The sequence below is a fragment of the Labeo rohita genome, chromosome 15, assembly GCF_022985175.1.
Source record: "Labeo rohita strain BAU-BD-2019 chromosome 15, IGBB_LRoh.1.0, whole genome shotgun sequence".
Taxonomy (NCBI): domain Eukaryota; kingdom Metazoa; phylum Chordata; class Actinopteri; order Cypriniformes; family Cyprinidae; genus Labeo; species Labeo rohita.
The window spans coordinates 19387149-19407244 of record NC_066883.1 but is presented as its reverse complement, the minus strand read 5'-3'; the positions used below and the strand labels follow the sequence as shown (position 1 = coordinate 19407244).

The window sequence follows — 20096 nt, the reverse complement described above, 5'->3', positions numbered from 1 at the left end:
AAAAGCAGCATAAAGCTTTTAAATACTACATGAATATGCATTAGAGGTAAGATGAAAAGAAAATACCATCTAAACTTTTCTGAAGACAGTCAGTTTATATAAAACCAACCCCTTAATTCAGTGTCTAGGATTTTCTTCCAATATTTTGTTTGCCCTGCCTGGCAGAAATTTTCTTACTATAGGGAGACGAGGGTATGTATTATTTACTGTTGGAGAAAGCTTAACGGCTAACTTGGATCACGTGTTCCTTAATAACCAATCACATTACAGTCTTGACGTCGTTGAATTTCAGTCAGAGGTGTGCGACGCTCAATCGTTTACGGATACCATCGGAATGTGTGAGGAGTTCTTTAAGATGAATCCCACCTGTCGCAAAAAGTCAGTGACTTCTCTTATAAAACGGCATTTTTTCGTGGTAAACTAAAAATTGTTCAATCTAAAAGTATTGTTTAGTGTAAAATATGTTGAAGATTAGCAGACAGGCTGTCAAATCATTAAATGAGAAGCCGTTTCCTGTAAAAAAAAAAAAAAAAACTGTTTATTCAGCGCAGTGAAACCTCTCTTCCATTGACATCCATTCAAAAAGGCCTCTGGTCTCAGGGCGCAACGCGGCAGACAGATAAATACAAATGATTGATTATGAGGAGGATGTTCAGGCAATACTTGTTTGCTTCACATCATCTTTTGTCCCAGTGCTATCTGAGTAGTGTTTCTAACGGCAAACATATCTTTGTTCAACGAAAAAATAGTTACAATTATCTTAGGTTTAAAACATCAACAGATAATTAAAGATCAACTGTAGAATCGTGTACAATGGTACGAGGGAATTACAATGGTATGTACCATAAAACATAACATTTACCCAAGTAATCTGTCACGTTGTAACGACTAGGCAAACCACACTGTAAAAAACAATTTGTTGAGTCAACTTAAAATAATTTGTAACCTGGCTGCCTTAAAATATTAAGTTCAGTCAACTCAAAAAAAGTTATTCAACTTGAAATGTTAAATTATAGTAAGTGACAACTTAGATATTTGAGTTGAATCAACTTAAAATTTTAAGGCAGCTGGGTTACTTACCCATCTGTTAAGTTTAGCAAACACAAATATCTAAGTTGTTACTTAGTACAACTTAACATTTCAAGTTGACTAAACTTATTTTAGTTGACTGAACTTAAAATTTTAAGGCAGCAGGGTAACAAATTATTTTAAGCTGACTCAACAAATTGGTAGTAGACGGTTACAGTAGAACATAAAGAACGCGTGACATCGGAATGTCATTTCCGTTCCATAAGTGACTGCTGCTAATCCCTAGTCTTTCAGCGCATCTGGCTTGCGCAGTTAAAGAATTAGTTGTTATTAACAGTTCTAAAAGTTCTCCAACCGTTAGAAGTGTATGCAGTTAACAGGGATCCCTCAATTCACCACACTGTTTACATTGCTTAGCCATTTGTACCATTTTCCACCTTGTTTTTCCTGTAAGAGCGGGCGCGCCCATTTTGTAGGTTTCTTTTATGGGTCTAGCTTCCAGTCTCATCCACGTCCAGCTATTTTTAGCTGTACAAAACAGCTAATTTTGCTGCTTGATATTGCAAATGGCTGTCTTACCATATTATCTTAATGTATTATCTTAATTATAAACACACGTGTTTGTAGTGCAAACAGTTTTACCGTTTACAGCACGTTGTTATTCTTCTAATTATTTGCTGCTAATAAACCGGAAATCTCGCCCATAGGCTTACGTCTACACTGAAAAATAAGTTGGATATGTTTTTAATGGATGACACGCTTAAAAACAAAGGTTCTTTATTGGCATCTATTGAACCTTTATAGATTCCATACAAAAGATTTAAATTATTAAAATATTCTAAGAATTTTTTTTTTAAAGAAACGTTCTTTAGAAAATATAAATAAAGGCTTTGAAAGCTTTATTTTTAAGCGTGTAGGTCATGTTAGAGAAGTTTCTGTGTATTTAATCTTCTAATGCATTGTAGAACGTCTGGATTAACATGGAGCGGGAAGTTTCTGTAAATCTAATCCCTGCTGTTCAGCGACGACAAGGCGGATAAAGGTTGTTAGTCACGTGTGTGTAAAGGCAAGGACAGAACATGATCCACTCTAACAGCCTGTCAAAACAGCATCAAAATTGCAAGCTGGTGTAAGTCGGCTCGAATTCATAATTTAAACTACTTTTAACTTTAAAATTTCAACAGGCGTTTGATGCGAACGAGCAGCAGGGTGGAAAAGCTGATCTCGCTGAAGTCGCTCCTCATCTTCTGCATGTACATATCGAGACTAAATCATGATGTCTTTCGACAATCATACAAAGTCCAGTATCCCTGGAAACCGTTTCCAAGGTAATATTGCTGTGAATGGCAGCTATTAGCGCTGAGTCAGTGTGAGGGAAGTGCTGTCTCTAGCTGGCCCTGATACAGGAACCGAACAGATGAAGGATGACTTTACAGAAATGCACAGTAATCACTCCAGTGTGGGACACAAAAATTCACATTTGCATTCAATGCTGACAATATTTAATTTGCACTTACCGACAGAAATGCAAACAAAAAAGGATATTTTTAGTAGAAAATGCTCATGAAGTAGAGTTGAGTTGAATGATACAATAACAATGAAGGCATTTAAACAATATTAAGTCCTTGGTAAAACACTGATAGTGATATACACAAAGCTGTTTAATCTCAATTGGATCATTGTCTGTTTTATTACGAGTGCCTCAAAGAAAAGAAATAAATTCATAATTAAAATTTACATCGCTCTTATGATAACTGCTTCAGCTGGAAAAAGTGAAAAGACTCGCTTTGCACTTCTTACATCCGCAGACTTTTGAACTTCCTTCAGTTTCACACAACAAAGTCCTTCAAAAGAGTCACATCCGAATCCAGAATACTAAATATCACAGCGTCTAAAGACTAAATCACAAACATTCAAGAAGCATTTCCAGACCCACTATTAAAGTGACTTGTGTTCCAGCACAACTATAACAGAAAGCAATGACACAGAAGATCGTTTTTCTATGCTCATGAAGTAGCTACACTTTTTGATGCTTTCGAATGTTTTACCTTTATTGTTTTATGGATTTTATATTACAAGTCTGCTATTCATAACATGCAGTATTTACTTCACATGGCAGAGAAATCAACAGTAAAGAATCACCCAACCAGACACTTCTGTGCATGAGAGAATCGGATCCAAAAAGGTAGAGATAAAGACACATTTACAATATTTAAATAAAGTATTATTCAGTAGTACATAATTGATCTGATCTTCCAACAGACAATGGCAGATCTAGACTTTGCGTCCCAAATTCAAGTGATGAGAGCTGTACCGCTTCAAAGGCAAAACAGCTAAAGTGACTGAAGATACTCCCATGATGCTTCAGACAGCGGCTCAGGGTTCAGCTCTGGTTCTAGAGCAGGTCGGGCAGGATGAGACCCGGCGGTTTGGGTTCCACGCAGTTAATCCAGAAGTTCGCACAGCTGGCGTGGTACTGGTGACCTCCGTACATGAGCTTGAAATTGTCCGTCTCCGAGTTAAAGGCCTGCAGAGGATTTGTGCAAGACAAGGTGAGAAAAAAAAAATGAACTGATAGGATAAAGTCTGATTTGACTGTAGGGACAGTTTGGGGTTAAACTACTAGGGTTGAGTTTTTAAGGTGGTTTTAAAAGTAGGCTCCAAGTTCAGTAGAAATTAAAGTGATAGTTTACCCAAAAATTGAAATTCTGTCTGTACTATTTTAGCAATATCCTTACTACCTTTCTGGTAGTTGCGTTGCTGTCTATGCAGGGCCTAGAAAGCTCTCGGATTTCATGAAAAAATTCTTCATTTGTGTCCCGAAGATAAACAAATGTCTTACAGGTTTGGAACGACATGAGGGTGAGAATTTAATTAGTAATTAGTATTTTTGTTTGTTTGGGGTTTTTTTTTTGCATTATATCGGTACCATATCAGTTATTGCCCAATATTAAAGAGAGAAAGTTTTTTTTTTGTTTGTTTTTTTTTTTCTTCATTTTTGGGGGGTTACAATTTAACTGTTAAATCATATAAATTATGAATTGTATATTTGTTCATGCTCATTTTACCCAATTTTACATTTAGACTAGCTTTGCAGTCATCTAACGGTCAGTTAAAGCTAATTACACTAGTAATTTAATAATACTGTTAAATCAATCTTTAGATAAATCTTTAGAAAATCTCAAAATTAATATCCATTTTTAATCTTGTAGCATTTTAAAACAATTGATTTTGCCCACTTCTTTTAGTCTTTATTATTATTATTTATTTAGGAAAAATGATACGAACATAGTAATAAAATAATATGTAGGACTGCCCTCAACTAAAGATTTTTTTGGTCGACTAGTAGTCGCTCATTTTAAGCATCAGACGACTATTAGTCGCACGTTTATTAATAAACTAAGTAAATCATAATAATGAGCCTTTAATTGCCTACATAGCCTAATAAGCGCTCAAGCGCATGCAAAAAAAGCTTGCCACAGTGCACCGGCAGATATAATAATTATGAATGTGTCTGGAAAAAACAGCAAGCAGACTGCATTAACATTTTAATAATTTATTGATAAACTAGCGCTTTCATTGTTTTTGGTTTAAGACATGAAGTCAGCGACACGGACTCGTCATTTCCGCAGTACTGATATGCCCGTTTGCAAGTTTCATACGAATTACATAAAGAGAATTTGTTTTCTATTTGAATTGGTTCATTTGAAAGTAGACATTTCATTCTGTATTGATAATATTTTTCATGTCTGTAAGACAAGTATACACAAAGTTTCGAAGCTTCACGCTCAAGTTCATAGGGACGGCAGAAAGCGTATCCTGTTTGCTTTCATTATTTTACAAAAGCACAAAGTTTCGTTGTTATTGTGAGTGTACACGCATAAACGCAGAATCTTTAAAGATTTGAAAGATGATTACTTTATATGTATGAACAAAATGATGGAGTATTTTAAGTGCAAGTGACCGCACCAGCGCCTCCATCTGTCATGCAGTAAGCGCTCCTATTCAGCTTCCACACTCCAGACAGACATTTCAATAGGTTAACATTAGATTGTGCGGCACGTAAAGATGCTACTACATACATCTTTTAGGTGAAAAGCCATATTTGAGGTTGTTGAATGATAGGTGAGTGTTTGGATGTCCTGCCCAATGTACCGTATTACCACATAGACCAGCCGTTAACGATCTGTCTGTCACAGTCTGCATGACTTTGCCATTTCCTGCACTGTAAAAACAATGTGTTGAGTCAACTTAAAATAATTTGTAACCTGGCTGCTTTAAAATTAAGTTCAGTCAACTCAAAAACAGTTTATTCAACTTGAAATGTTAAATTATACTAAGTGACAACTTAGATATTTGAGTTGAATCAACTTAAATTTTTAAGGCAGCTGGGTTACTTACCCATCTGTTAAGTTTAGCAGACACAAATATCTAAGTAGTTAACTTAACATTTCAAGTTGACTAAACTTAATTTAGTTGACTGAACTTCAACTTAATTTTAAGGCAGCAGGGTAACAAATTATTTTAAGCTGACTCCACAAATTTTTTTTTTTTTTTTTACAGTGTGTGGATTTTTTTTTTTTCTTTAACTAATAAAATTTTGGTCGACCAAAGCCTGATTTTGTCGACTAACAGTTAGTTGATTATTAGGAGGCAGCCCTAATTAAAACAAAATATATATATATTAAAAAAAAATTTAAACTTATTTCAGTTAGTTGCCAAAGCAACATTTCTAATTTTTGTTTAGTTTAATAATAAGCTAAATAACTACAATTTAATAAAAACTACATATACATACTTACAGCAAAAATAATAATAAAAATAACAAAAGCACATAACAAAATTAATAAAACTTTAAAATGTAGATTAATTGAACTATAAAACCTGATTTAAACTATTTAAGGAATAGTTCATCCAAAAATTTAAATTTGTTAAATTTTAAACTAATTGTTAAATTTCTCAAAATCAGTTCTGATGAACAAACTCATCTACGTTTTGCATGGCCACAGAGTGAGAAAATTCAACAAATTTTCATTTTTAGGTCAAATATTCCTTTAACAAAAATGAGTTGTTCATATAAGCAATTTAAACAACAACCAGCTTTTGTTAGTTTTGACAGGAACATTTTGAAATTACTTTTTGGCAACTCGCAGCATATCACAGATGCCGCAGATTAAAGCTTAAACTGTACTGAACCCAGAAAAATACTATACAATACTATACAAATAAGCAGGGTCTCTATTAGTCACAGACTTGGCTCAATAAAGTACTACATTCAACCTGCGTATCTAAACGACATGTTAGACAGCACATTTATCGAGTCATATCTGACTGCAGTATGGAATATCATCACACTCCATAAAAGAGACAAGAGCTCAACGTCATACTGACATAATTTGTAGGATCAATAGAGAAAAAGAAGTGTGCAATCCTCCCACATACACCCTATATATAGACAAGCGAAACAAGAACCCGGTGAACTTCACTCGATATATCGATGCGCAGCGTGCGAGTGTGCTTTCATTCTGAAAGGCACAGCTGTAGTCAGGCATTTGTGATAAGGCAGTGATGATATGGATGTTATGCAGAATGATGCTCCTGTGAAAAATCAGAGCTGATGCTGCAAGGAGAAATGACTCATGTTGTGAATCATGCTCTCCCACACTGATACTATGCACGCACACGCACTCCACTTCTTTCATATGCTCTTCACAAACAATATTGTCCTGTTTAAAGGATGTTTGTTAAAAAAGAAACATGGAAATCACAAGGGGATCTTGATATTTGTATCTATTTATGTGTACACTGCTATGTTACAGTTCTATATGGAGGTCTGCATCTATCCTGCACTTTATCTCTCACAATTTTGCCCTTTCTTCTTGTAATTGCAGATTTCTCTCATAATGTGATTTTAGCAGAGGCGACTTTATAACTCGTGATGTGACTTCACACCTTGCAAATGACATTATTTCTCATTAATTGCAACTTTTTTTCTCACTGTGTGACTTTATAATTCGCGATGTGACTATTTGTTATTTTAGATGTAATCTATCCGACAATTACTTTTTTTTTGCTCAACAACAAAATCCATAGTGCTGGATATCTAAAGTGCAAAATCTGAAAACAGCATTTAAAGGGTGGTCAGAACTACATCCATACTCTTGCTGTATAATGTACATATAAAGTATAATGTGCATTTTTTAAAATCACATACATTTATGATATGGCATTGTTGTTTTTGTTGTAAAATGATCAGCATTAAATAAAAAAATCTAAAATATAATAAAAATGCTATAATATTTAAAAAAGAAACAAAAAAGAAAAAAACTATATTATTTTTAGGTCAATAATCAAAATAAATTTTTAGGTAATCAAATTTCAATTTTAAATTTTTTTTTTTTTTTTGCACCCTATTTTAAATTTCATTGTGAGTTTATATGTCACAGTTCTGACTTAATAACATACAATTGCGAGTTAAGTACATCTCGCAACTCAAACTGTTGATCTTATTATTTAATTCATATTATTAAATTCTAAAATAATCAGTATTAAATTAAAAAATATAAATGAAAAAAAAAGCTATAATATTAATTTAAAAATGTGTGTATATGTGTGTGTGTGTGTGTGTGTGTGTGTGTGTGTGTGTGTATATATATATATATATATATATATATATATATATATATATATACAGTAGTCAACATTTGAAGTGGATCAAAAAAGTTCAAAGGAAATTGTCCTAAGACAAGAAAGTTTTAGGACGACTCTGATGAAAAGTTTTGATCCACTTCAAATGTTGACTACTGTATGACTATATATATATATATATATATATATATATATATATACACACACATATACATATATTATATATATATATATATATATACACACATATACATATATTATATATATATATATATATATATATATATACACACACACACACACACACTTTTCCATCAAACTGTTGCACTGATAATTAAATTTATATTATTAAATTCTAAAATAGTATTAAATAAAAAAAAAATAATAAAACAAATGAATATATTATATAAATGCTATATAATTTCAGGTCACTAATCAAAAATCAAAAAAGAATACTTATATAGTAGTCAACATTTGAAGTGGATCAAAAAAAGTTAATCAAAGTAAAAGAACAGGTAATGTTTTGGTTTTAGGACAACTTTGATTAAAGGTTTTGATCCACTTCAAATGTTGACTGTATACTGTATATATATATATATATATATATATATATATACATATACATACACACACTCACAGTTTTCAAACCAACTGTTGTGCTGGTATTTGAATTCATATTATAAATTAAAAAATAGTTCATAATAATCAGTATTAAATAAAAAAATCTGAAATATAAATGAAAATATGCTATAATAAAATAAAATACAAAAATGCTATATATATATATAGCTAAAAAAAATTAATTAAAGATGACAGGTGTAGACCTGAAAATATCCATTAAATATTTTTCATTATTTTCTCAATTGGATTTAAAAATACCTTGCACACATGCAACAATGCCATGATGTGTAGGTTTACATATATATTAAGTCTTACAAATGTGCATGTTTAATTAAGTCTCATGTCTTACTGATTAGTCAATGAAACTTTTTAAACAAGTCATCGACACACGTGCTGAAGTCTGTATCAGAATACACGTAACGCACACGTAAACCAATATGTGAATTGGATTGCAACGTTTGGGGTTTGTATAAACAGAACTTCAGAGAATCTGAAATCGACTTGGATTGAGGAAAATGACTGCATGTAAACATACCTAATGTCTACTGGATTCTAAAGTAGCTGCCAATACCAAACCCTAGTCAAAGAAAATTTTAAAGCATCTAAGAGAATATCTGATTTTGAGTTCGCTGTCTATCTGTCTCATGTACTTGTGCTTTCTCAATTACTTTTTTCTGCCTTTGTTGTAGTACAGAATTGAGTGTGTCTGAATGGACATTTGAACAATGCTGTGTGATCAAACGGCTGATCCCATGGTATACACACGTGTGTGTGTGGTGCACAGAGGGGCAGCAGCTGCAGCACAAACCCTGTTTCTCGGCAGATGAACAGGTGGCTCAGAGTCGCTGAAAAGGTCATCCTAATTCAACTGACCTTGTTTAGCTGGCGGAAAGGTTAATTACTATCTGATTGCAAACACAGAGTGCATCCTACCTGCAAAGATGACAACACTTGTTACGAACAGAGTCTGAAGCGTTTGAAGGCCAGTGAGGGACACTCTAGCTCTACCTATGTACATCACTACAGTGAAAAATACAGTGGAATATTTACCCTTAATTTGGAGCGATTGTCTTTTGTCAGTGCCTGCAAGTAGCACAAACAAGTCAGCATCAGCATTAGTACTGAGGTTTTTTCTTACTAAGCAAAGCTACAGCACCAAAGAGCCCACTGTGGAAGAAAGTGTCCATGTAAAGGCAAAAGCTTATTGTAAATTAACCACAGTAGGAGACAAGAAGGGGCAACTGTGGAGATGAAAATGCTGGCATGTATCTAGAGTTCATAACTATCATCAAACATTGCTCTGCAGCATAAAGAAGTGCTGTATTGAGCATGTAAACAAGCACTGGATATGTATATACTACTGGTTGAAGTTGATAAGATTTTTTTTGTTTCTGAAAGATTTATGTTCACCAAGGTATGGAAGCCCATTTCAGCTACTGAATAAAAAAAAATAACTGCACTTTTTATTTTCAGAATTGTTATAAAAAAGTTATAAACACAATTTTGACTTTTTCTCAGAATTACAAGTTTATATCTCGCAGTTCTGACTTTATAACACGCAATTGTGAGTTAAGTCAGAATTGTGAGAGATAAACTTTTTCCCCCTCGAAATCGGACTTTACAAGTCGCAATTGTGAGTTTATATCTTACAATTCTTACAAAAAAGTCAGAATTGTGAGAAAAGAGTCTGCGAAATATAAACTTGCAATTGTGAGAAAAAGCCAGAACTGCGAGATACAAACTCGCATTTGTGAGAATAAGTTATATTGCTTTTTTTATCTCGGAATTCTGACTTTTTCTCACAGTTGCAAGTTTATATTTCGCAATTCTGACTGTTTTTTTCTGAGAAAAAAAGTCAGAATTATGAGAAAAAGTCAGAATTGCAAAATATAAACTTGCAATTTCAAGATATAACTCGCAATTGTGAGAAAGTCAGAATTGCGAGATAAAAACACATTTGCGAGAACAAAAGTCAGAATTGTGCGTTTTTACCTTGCAGTTCTGACTTTCTTACATTTGCGAGTTTATATCTTGCAATGCTAAGAAAAAAGTCAGAATTGCAAGATATAAAAACAATTTTGACCTTTTTCCTAAGAAACGTGATACAAACTCACAATCCTGAGTTTATATCATGCAGTTGTAATTCTTTTTCTCATAACTGCAAGTTTATATCTTGCAGTTCTGACTTCATAACACACAATTGTGAGTTATTCAGTCAGAATTGTGAGATAAACTTGCAATTCTGAGAACTTAGGTCTTTTTTCCCCCTCAAAATCAGACAAAGTCACAATTGTGAGTATATATCTCAAGTCAGAAAAGAGTCAGAATTGTGAAATACAAACTTGCAACTGTGAGAAAAAGTCAGAATTGCGAGATACAAACTCACAAACTTTTACAAACTTTTTATCTCGCAATTCTGACTTTCTCTCATTTATGAGTTTATATCACACAATGCTGAGATACTAAGTCTGATAATTTAATCAGTGGCAGAAACTGGCTTCCTTACCAAGGCTTCATTTATTTGAGCAAAAATACAGTAAAAGAAGAAATACTGTGAAGTAGTATTACTATTTAAAATTTCAATTTGAATATATATATATATATATATATATATATATATATATATATATATATATATATATATATATATATATGTATGTATATATAAAAAATTCCTGTGATACAAAGCTGAATTTTCAGCAGCCATTATTCCAGTATTTAGTGTCACATGATACTTCAGAAATCATTTTAATATGCTGACTGCTGAAAACACAGATACATAAATGTCTTTACTGTTCCTTTCAAGCAATGTCATGCATCTTAATAAAAGCATTAATTTCTTTCAAAAACAACACAAAAAAATCTTACTGACCTCAAACTTTTCAACAGTAGTATATGCATATATGCACACTATATGCAGCTCTTAAATATTTAAATGCATAACTAAATACGCCTATTCACTATACTGTTGTCTATGACTTTGGCAACCCTGTGTAAACGCAAAACTAACTTGGGTGGATATTTAAAACAACAATAGACTAAAAGGGTACTGTTTACAATATCTAGAGTATCGTTTACATGATGAAGATATTCTTAACAACCTTTATGTATTTATAAAATTGATAATGCATAATTACAAATGCATAGAAGCCAAATACCCATCAAAGACTGTTGAAATACAAGTTCATGTTACTAAATTCATGTTCTCACTAAATTTGAGATGGCTTGATGCTCCTCTAATGGGTGACTTTGATTCAGTAGATCCAGCTCAAATACAAGCCAATTCTGATGGCTTCCTTTCAGCTGCTACTTGTTATTGTCTGTTCTCATTAGGTGCATCCAGCTGTGCTACCGGTGCTTGAATTAAATAACCTGCATCTATTCTAATTTTAGCATGGACGCCCACCTCACAGGGTTTGGACCTTTATTAGGATGCTGTATTCGTGTGACATTAGCATAATCTAAACACAGCTAAGTAAACACTCATTATAACAGTTGTTGAGTGCACAAACAAAATTGTCTTCTGAGAATCCACAATTACTTAATTGACTTGAAGTCTGCCATTTTTAATGTCAAAATACTTAAATACTTCCTCTGTGCAGAAACAATTATAAGTAAGCCATTCGCATGTTTACTTTCTGAAGCATGTAAACACTGTGGTGCTTTTCTGCACGGTTTAGGGCAGCCTGTTTTAAAATCATCTTATAGTGCATTTAAAGGGATAGTTCATCCAAAAATGAAAATTCTGTCATTAAATTTTCACCCTCATGTTGCTCCAAACCAGGAAGACCTTCGTTCGTCTTCAGAACACAAATTAAGATATTTTTAATGAAATCCGAGAGCTTTCTGACCCTGCATAGACAGCAGTGCAACTGACACGTTCAAGACCCAGAAAGGTAGTAAGGACATTGATAAAATAGTCCATGTGACATCAGTGCTTCAACTGTAATATTATGAAAACTAAAAAATAAACACTTTATTCAACTATTTCTTCTCTTCCATGTCAGTCTTCAACACGTGTTCACGAGAGTACCACGACGCAATAAATTGGGAGTTTATATCACGCAATTCTGACTTACTTTCTCAGAATTTACTATTTCTCAGAATTGCGACTTTATTGCAATTGAGTTTATATCACAGAATTCTGAGTTCATTTCTCGGAATTTCAACTTTGTTTCTCAAAATTGCGATTTTTTTATTTCTCAGAATTTCAACTTTATTTCTCGCAATTGTGAGTTTATATCACACATCTCTGATTTAATTTCTCAGAATTGCGATTTTATATTACGTTATTTCTCAGAATTTCAATTTTATTTCTCACAATGGTGAGTTTATATCACACATCTCTGATTTAATTTCTCAGAATTGCAACTTTCTTGCAATTGTGAGTTTATATCACACAATTCTGACTTTATTTCTCAGAACTGCAACTTTACTTCTCAGAATTGTGACTTTATTTCTCAAAATTGTGACTTTATATTACGTATATCATACAATTCTGACTTAATTTCTCAGAATTGCAACTATTTCTCAAAATTGTCACTATATTTCTCAGAATTGTTTTATATTACGCAATTCTGACTTCTCAGAACTGCAACTTTATTTCTCAGAATTTCAACATTTCTCGCAATTGTGAGATTATATCACGCAATTCTGATTTCATTTTGCAGAATTGCAACTTTATTTCTCAAAATTGCGACTATTTTTTGCAATTGTGAGTTTATATCACCCAATTCTTACTTCATTTCTCAGAATTGACTATTTCTCAGAATTGCGGCTTTCTTTCTCGCAATAGCGAATTTATATCACAATTCTGACTTCATTTCTCATAATTGGCAGTTTATATCTTCTCTTCCTTGTCAGTCTTTGACGCACGTTCACAAGAGTACCTCGACACGTGGTAATGTTGTGAAATTGTTGAATAAAGTATTTTTACTTATAAGTATTTTCGCTTCATAAAATTAAGGCTGAACCACTGATGTCACATGGACTATTTTAACGATGTCTTTACTGCCTTTCTGGGGCTTGAACATGTCAGTTGCATTGCTGTCTATGCAGGGTCAGAAAGCTCTCAGATTTCATCAAAATTTTTGTTCCAAAGATGAAAAAAGTTCTTACGGGTTTGGAACAACATAAGGGTGAGGAATTAATGACAAAATTTTAATTTTCGTGAGAACTATTCCTTTAATATATTTTACAGCACTTTATTATTTCCGTATGAGTCTTATAAAATATGTTTCAAACTGGCCGAGCTTGTTTTTACAGCAAGTTGAAATATGTATTAAATATTTACACTACCATGTTTTTTTAAAGACAAAAACAATAAACAGCAATGCATCAATTTGATCAAAAGTGACAGTAAAGATGTGCATACAGTTACAAAAATTTTCTATTTTACATAAACGCTGATCTTTTAAACATTCTTTTCGTCAAAAAATTTCTGTTTTGAACATTCAAAATCATGTTTGTTGAGCAGCAAATCAGCATATAAGAGTATTTTCTGAAGGATCATGTGACACTGAAGACTGCAGTAATGATGCTGAAAATTCAGCTTTGCATCACAGGAATAAACTACATTTTTAAATATTTTAGAATAGAAAACAGTTATTTTAAATTGTAATAATATTTCACAGTATTATTGTTTTTACTGCATTTTGATCAAATAAATGACTTTGTGAGCATAAGACTTCTTTCATTAAAAAAATAACCTTTGAATGGTAGTGTATATACAATATTTGGTTCAAACGAGAACAGTCTATGCAAAGTTTTAAGTTAATACACCGTTGCCCATTCCTGCGGACAAATCCTGTTAGCAGATGCAGCAGGATCACGTCCCTCCCCAGCGGGGACGGAAACTGAATGCTAGCCCAAGGTCAGTAGAGTGAATCACCCACACCCCAGCGAAATCTCCACCTGTAGCCCAACACCACCACCTTTCCTCTCAGAGATGCTGCTTCACCTTCAAAACCCTGATTTCAGTCCCCCCAGACAGTGACGCTGCCTCCCAAACCCCCCAAAACGTAATTAAAAAGCGGGATATTAATCGGATGTCAGGAGCAGACGGAAACAGCTCTATTAATCTGCAGCGGGCTGGATGTGTTCGGCGGATCTATTAGCACCTGTGTTTTTGGTCGCCGTGACTGATGGCTGAGCTGCATCTGCTCCTCAGACACCCATCCCATGATTCCTTGCTGCTCTGAGCCCCTCCTTGCCTGATTGCATCTAAAGCGCTACGAGCAATGTTTACACCCCTATTACATCAGCAAATCTTGACCGTCGCATCAATACAAGGGAGATTTAGGAGGGTTTCAGTGAGACGAGGAATCTTAATGAGTGGATTGTTGGTGAACGAGGCGAAGGGCAATGTGATGATTACATGTTTAAACCAGTGCACGATTGGATTGTACTTATGAATAGAAGAGTTTAAAGGGATAGTTCACCCAAAAATTGCAATTCTGTCATCACTTACTCATAGTTATTGCGTATAAACTACTTGGGTACCAGGCAGGATTATTATAGTTAACTAACAGTTAAAACCTAAAGCTTAAGAAAAGAAACTTTCATTTCTTATTTTCATTTAGTTCGTATTAATATAACTACAACTGAAATGAAATGAAATAAATAAAAGACTAACTAAAATTAAAAAATTAAATTAAATTAATTTTCCATTGAAAATGGAAAATACAAAACTAAAAATGAATATAAAAAAAAAAAAACATAATATCTCAGTGCACCTAAATTGCTACTTTAAATAATACAAACTAATTTTATTTCAGCTAGGTGACAAAGCCACATTTTTTATTTAAATAACAGTATAAAATTTAAATAATAGTATTAAAATAACTACAACTGAAAAAAAAATAAAAAAAAATAAAAAATAAATAAATAAAATTACAATGAAAATGAAAAATACAAAATTAAAATGAATATAAAAAAACATAACATCTCAGTGCAATTAAACTGTTACTTTATATAAAACAAACTTATTTTAAGGTATTTTAACCTAAAGCCACATTTCTTATTTTCATTTAGTTTGTACTAAAATAACTACAACTGAAATTAAAAAAAATAAATCAAGTAAAAAAACCTAAAATTGAAATAAAAATACAAAAAATAAAAACTAATATTAAACAAACTAATAATATCTCATCTAAATTGTTACTTTAAATAAAACAAAGTAATTTCAATTTTACTAACTGACAAAGCAACATTTCTTATTTTCATTGTAAATAACTACAACTGAAACAAAACATAAATAAAAAGTAAAATAAATTAACCAAAAAATTAACTAAAATGAAAATGGAAAAAAAACGAATATTTTTATATATATATATATATATATATATATATATACATACATATACATACATATACATACATACATATATATATATATATATATATATATATATATAAATATTAGTTTTTTTTTTTTTTTTTTTTTTTGAAATAACACTAACAAACCTATTTTATTTCAGCTAGTCTGTACCAAAATAACTACAACTGAATAATAATAATAATAAAAGATTAAAATAAATTAACAAAAAATTAACTAAGATTAAAATGAAAATGGAAAATACAAAAATAAAACTAATATATAAAATATATATATAGTAACATTTCAGTGTATCTAAATTGATACTTAAGAAAATCTTTGCTAGTTGGCAAAGAAACATTTCTCATTTTCATTTAGTTTGTACTAAAATAACTACAACTGAAATTATATATATATAATATTATAACTATAATATCTCAGTGTATCTACAAAAATACTTAAAATAAATAAATAAATAAATGTAATGACTTTTATGCTGTTTTACTACTCCCATTCACTTTTATGGTCTGGAAAAGAGCAGCTTGAACATTCTGCTAAACATCTCAATTTGTTTTCCATGAAGATGGTTTAAAGCAAAGTAAGACCAAATAAATGACATTTTTGTGTGAACTATTCCCTTTAATATAATATTTCCTTTGCCCCATACCACTTTTAGATTTGTTTTTCCCCGCCCCAGGGTGCCAAAATGACGAATACATCACCTATTTACCGCCTGCCTCGCGTTTTTTGGCCATCAGTCACTTACTCGCCACTTCGGCAAGACAAACTCGACATGAAAGATTTCTGTAAATGCTGAGAAAATGGGAGCTAAGAGCTCATAGCCAAATGAAACACCTAAAGCTAGTTGAATGAAAGCGTGGCCTCGACCGAGCATCTGTAGATTTAGACGCGTGAGTCAGAACGCGCCTCTGAGAGCTGTTTTTGGCAGTCTGAAAGGAGACGAGTGGCGTGAGGTGAGTTCTGGTCATTTTGGCAGCACAACATGGGAGCGATTGCCTGCGTGACCCCTGCAACAAGCTGCAAATTGGAGTCGAGGCAGTTTAATGAATCCTACTCTTTTAAACAGCCGTCCAAAAGTGTTCTCGTCTTTCTTCTGTAAAATTGTGAAAATCAAAGAAATAGTCAGGAGGGCTGATTTTGGGTTTGTTTTTGATAGGGAAACTTCTTCTGTTCAATAATTTAAAGCAATAGCTCACCCAAACATTTTCTATGCAATTACAGTGAATGAGGACTGAAGCTTTGAAAGCAACATAAAAGCAAAAGCATCATAGAAATATCCCGATATGACTCATGCTCTAAATTGAAAGTTTTCTTTTTCTTTTTTTTTTTTTTTACCATAGCTTTGTTTGAGAACAGGTCAACTCAAATAGTTTTTTTAACTAATAATATTCCTCTACATTCCTCTAGTTGTTATGCCAGTGCAACGGATCACTGGTTCAGAAAGATGAAGTCGAAACCCACTTCATGCATGAATCGGTCAGACTGATTTTTGTGAACTGAATTAGGGATATTATTTTTAATTATTAAAAACATTTTTTTTTCTGAACTGTAATATGCTGAAATGAAATTTAATATAAAACAGTAGATGTAAAAATTTAAAGGTAAAAAGTACAAATGTTGCCTTGACAACTAACTATTTTATTTTTAATTGAAGCACTAAAATTACTAATAAGTAAAAATACATAAAAACTAAAACTAGAATAAAAAAATTTAATTAAAGAACACCTAAATAGTAATATTAAAAATTGATATTAAATGAATGATGCTGATGTAAAAAAAATAAATAAATAAATACAAAAGTACAAAGTAAAATTAAATATAAATAGATGTAAAGACAAAGGTAAAAGCTACAAATGTTCTGTTGACAACTAACTAAAAAATAATAATTTAAAAATTACTAATAAGTCAAAATAAAAACTAAAATAGAATAAACATTGATATTGAAGTACACCTAAACAGTAATATTAAAAAATAATATTAAATGAATGATGGTGATGTTAAAAAAGTATAATAATAAAAGTTACAAAAATTACAAAGTAAAATTCAATATAAATATTAGATGTTAAAAAGATTTTAAAGTAAAAATTACAAATGTTGCGTTGACAACTAACGGAAAAGTTGAAGCACAAAAATTACTAATAAACATTTAAATTAAAGTACACCTAAATAGTAATATGTAAAACATTATAGAAAATTAAAACTACAATAAAGGTAAAATTAAATACAAATATTAGATGTAAAATTTTAAAGGTAAAAATTACAAATGTTGCATTGACAACTGAAAAAGTTCAAAAGTTAAAAATCAATTTACATCTGAATAGCAGTATTTAAATATATATGTGTGTATATATATATATATATATATATATATAAAATGAAAATGAAATATAAATATTAGATGTAAGATTTTGAAGGTAAAAATGACAAATGTTGCATTGATAACTACTTGGGAAAAGTTTAAGTTGAAGCACGAAAAGTGTAATAGAAAAAAATTACAAAATACAAAGTAAAATTAAATATGAATATTAGAAATACAATTTTTAAAGGTAAAAAATACAAATGCTGTGTTGACAACTTATAAAAAGTTTTAAGTTAAACCACTAAAACTACTAATAAGTAAAAATAAGCAAAAACTATAACGAGAATTTAAATTGAAATTAAATTACACCTAAATAGCGGTATTTATAAAAATATAGTAAATGAATTTTAAAAAAAGAAAAAAAAATTACAAAATACAAAGTAAAATTATAAATATTTAATGTTACATTTTAAAGGTAAAAAAGACAAGTGTTGCGTTGATAACCAACTGAAAAAGATTAAGTTAAAGAACTAAAAGTGTAATAGAAAAAAAAAGATACAAATTACAAAATACAAAGTAAAATTAAATATAAATTCTAGATGTAAAACTGTAAAGGTAAAAATGACAAATGTTGTGTTGATAACTGATAAAACGTTTAAGCTGAAGCACTAAAATTACTAAAAAGTAAAAACTAGAATAACAATTTAAATTAAATTACACCTAAATAGTAACATTTAAAAAAAAAAAAAGGACATTAAATAAGTGACAGTGATGTTAAAAAAAAATGACAAAAGTACAAAGAATCTTAATATTAGACTTAAAATAAAAAGATTATTGATAAGAATAAGAATAATATAAATCTAAAAGCTAATTCAAAATATGAATTAACCTCTAACTGAATCAGCCCATTTATTTGAAAAGATGCACATCAACAACTACTCTCATGAATGACCGATGAAGAGATGAAGCGGATGTTAGCATTTTCAGTTAATAAAGACTTAATTTGCAGTAACTGTGAGTTTTATTGTTCACGCTGCTGTTATAGTGCGTTTAAAATAGTTTCTTGAAGCATGAAAGGTCTGGACCCCATTCACTGTAACGGCATAGAAAAGAGCAACCAGAACATACTTCAAAATTCCTGCTCTTGTGTTCCACACAAGAAATTAGGTCAAAGGAGTTTAAATACAATTTGAATTTTTGGGTGAACTATCCTTTTAATGTGCAATATTTTAGCATTTTTTGTGTCCTTAATGGTCACACGCAGACATGTGTGTGTGTTTTTAGCATGTACAGACCTTGCTGCGCGAGTCCACGTTGAGCAGACACACTCCACACGCCAGCTCTTTGGCATTCTTAATGCCGTGCCTCAATATACAGGAGGAGAAGTCCAGTGAGCTCTCATCAGGCTAGAGAAAAACACACACACACACACACATATGATGAATGCAGTTCGTAAAGAGAAATCGGGGCTACATTGCATCCTCCACACAAACCCCTGGCTGTCAGTCAAACTCGAGTTCACAGAGGCCGCTGAACCAGCCCATCAACCTCACAGCAGTTGATTGGCCCTGCAGATCAATACATCAGCTACAGATTCTGTCCAAAACAGCAGGATTCAGGCAGTGAGAAGCCGTTGGCTTTCTAACCGCGGTCATTTTTATTATGCTTCAGAGCACTTGTGGTTTTACGGCAGTGTGCCGAGACTTCATTCTCCAGAGCTGATATTATCTGACCACACAACTCTAATATTATCTGCTGCCATTGATATTCTCCCATGAGTACACGGCATGACAAAGCTCTGGTCAGCACTCAGCAGTCTGTTTTGTACTACCGCACCTTCCACAAATAAGGTACACTTTAGTGTCTCATTAGTTAGAATCAAGTATTAAGATGCACATATACATGTTTTATTTATTTATTTATTTATTTATTTATTTATTTTGAGAACTATGAGATACTCTTTGAAATTATTATCAGATATAAAAATACCACAAAGTTGAAGTTTAAAATTAAAATGGTTGTTTTGCTTATCCATAGAGTTGTGGAATATGTTAAATTGTATCATAAATAAAATTAAATTGTATGTGGAATATGTATTAAATTGTAAGTGAATATTAAATAATTTAGGGATTAAAAAATACCTATTTAATGATGATGTTTTTT

General features: G+C 31.8%; 1 protein-coding gene across 7 annotated transcripts in view; it reads right to left on the bottom strand.

The window, feature by feature from the left end:
• Positions 1-2514: 2514 nt before the first annotated feature.
• The window catches only part of synrg (synergin, gamma), a 62555-nt gene continuing 44973 nt past the window's right edge, over positions 2515-20096 (bottom strand). For 4 of the 7 annotated variants that reach the window (XM_051128877.1, XM_051128880.1, XM_051128881.1 and 1 more), the window contains 4 exons: positions 19229-19339; positions 16689-16727; positions 9349-9381; positions 2515-3556 (listed from right to left, as the gene is read on the bottom strand). In XM_051128877.1, coding sequence (XP_050984834.1) covers positions 3425-3556; positions 9349-9381; positions 16689-16727; positions 19229-19339 — 315 coding nt within the window. In that variant the 3' untranslated portion in view covers positions 2515-3424. The remainder of the gene's footprint in view (positions 3557-9348; positions 9382-16688; positions 16728-19228; positions 19340-20096) is intronic. The other 3 variants (XM_051128879.1, XM_051128883.1, XM_051128878.1) reach the window with 2 other exon arrangements.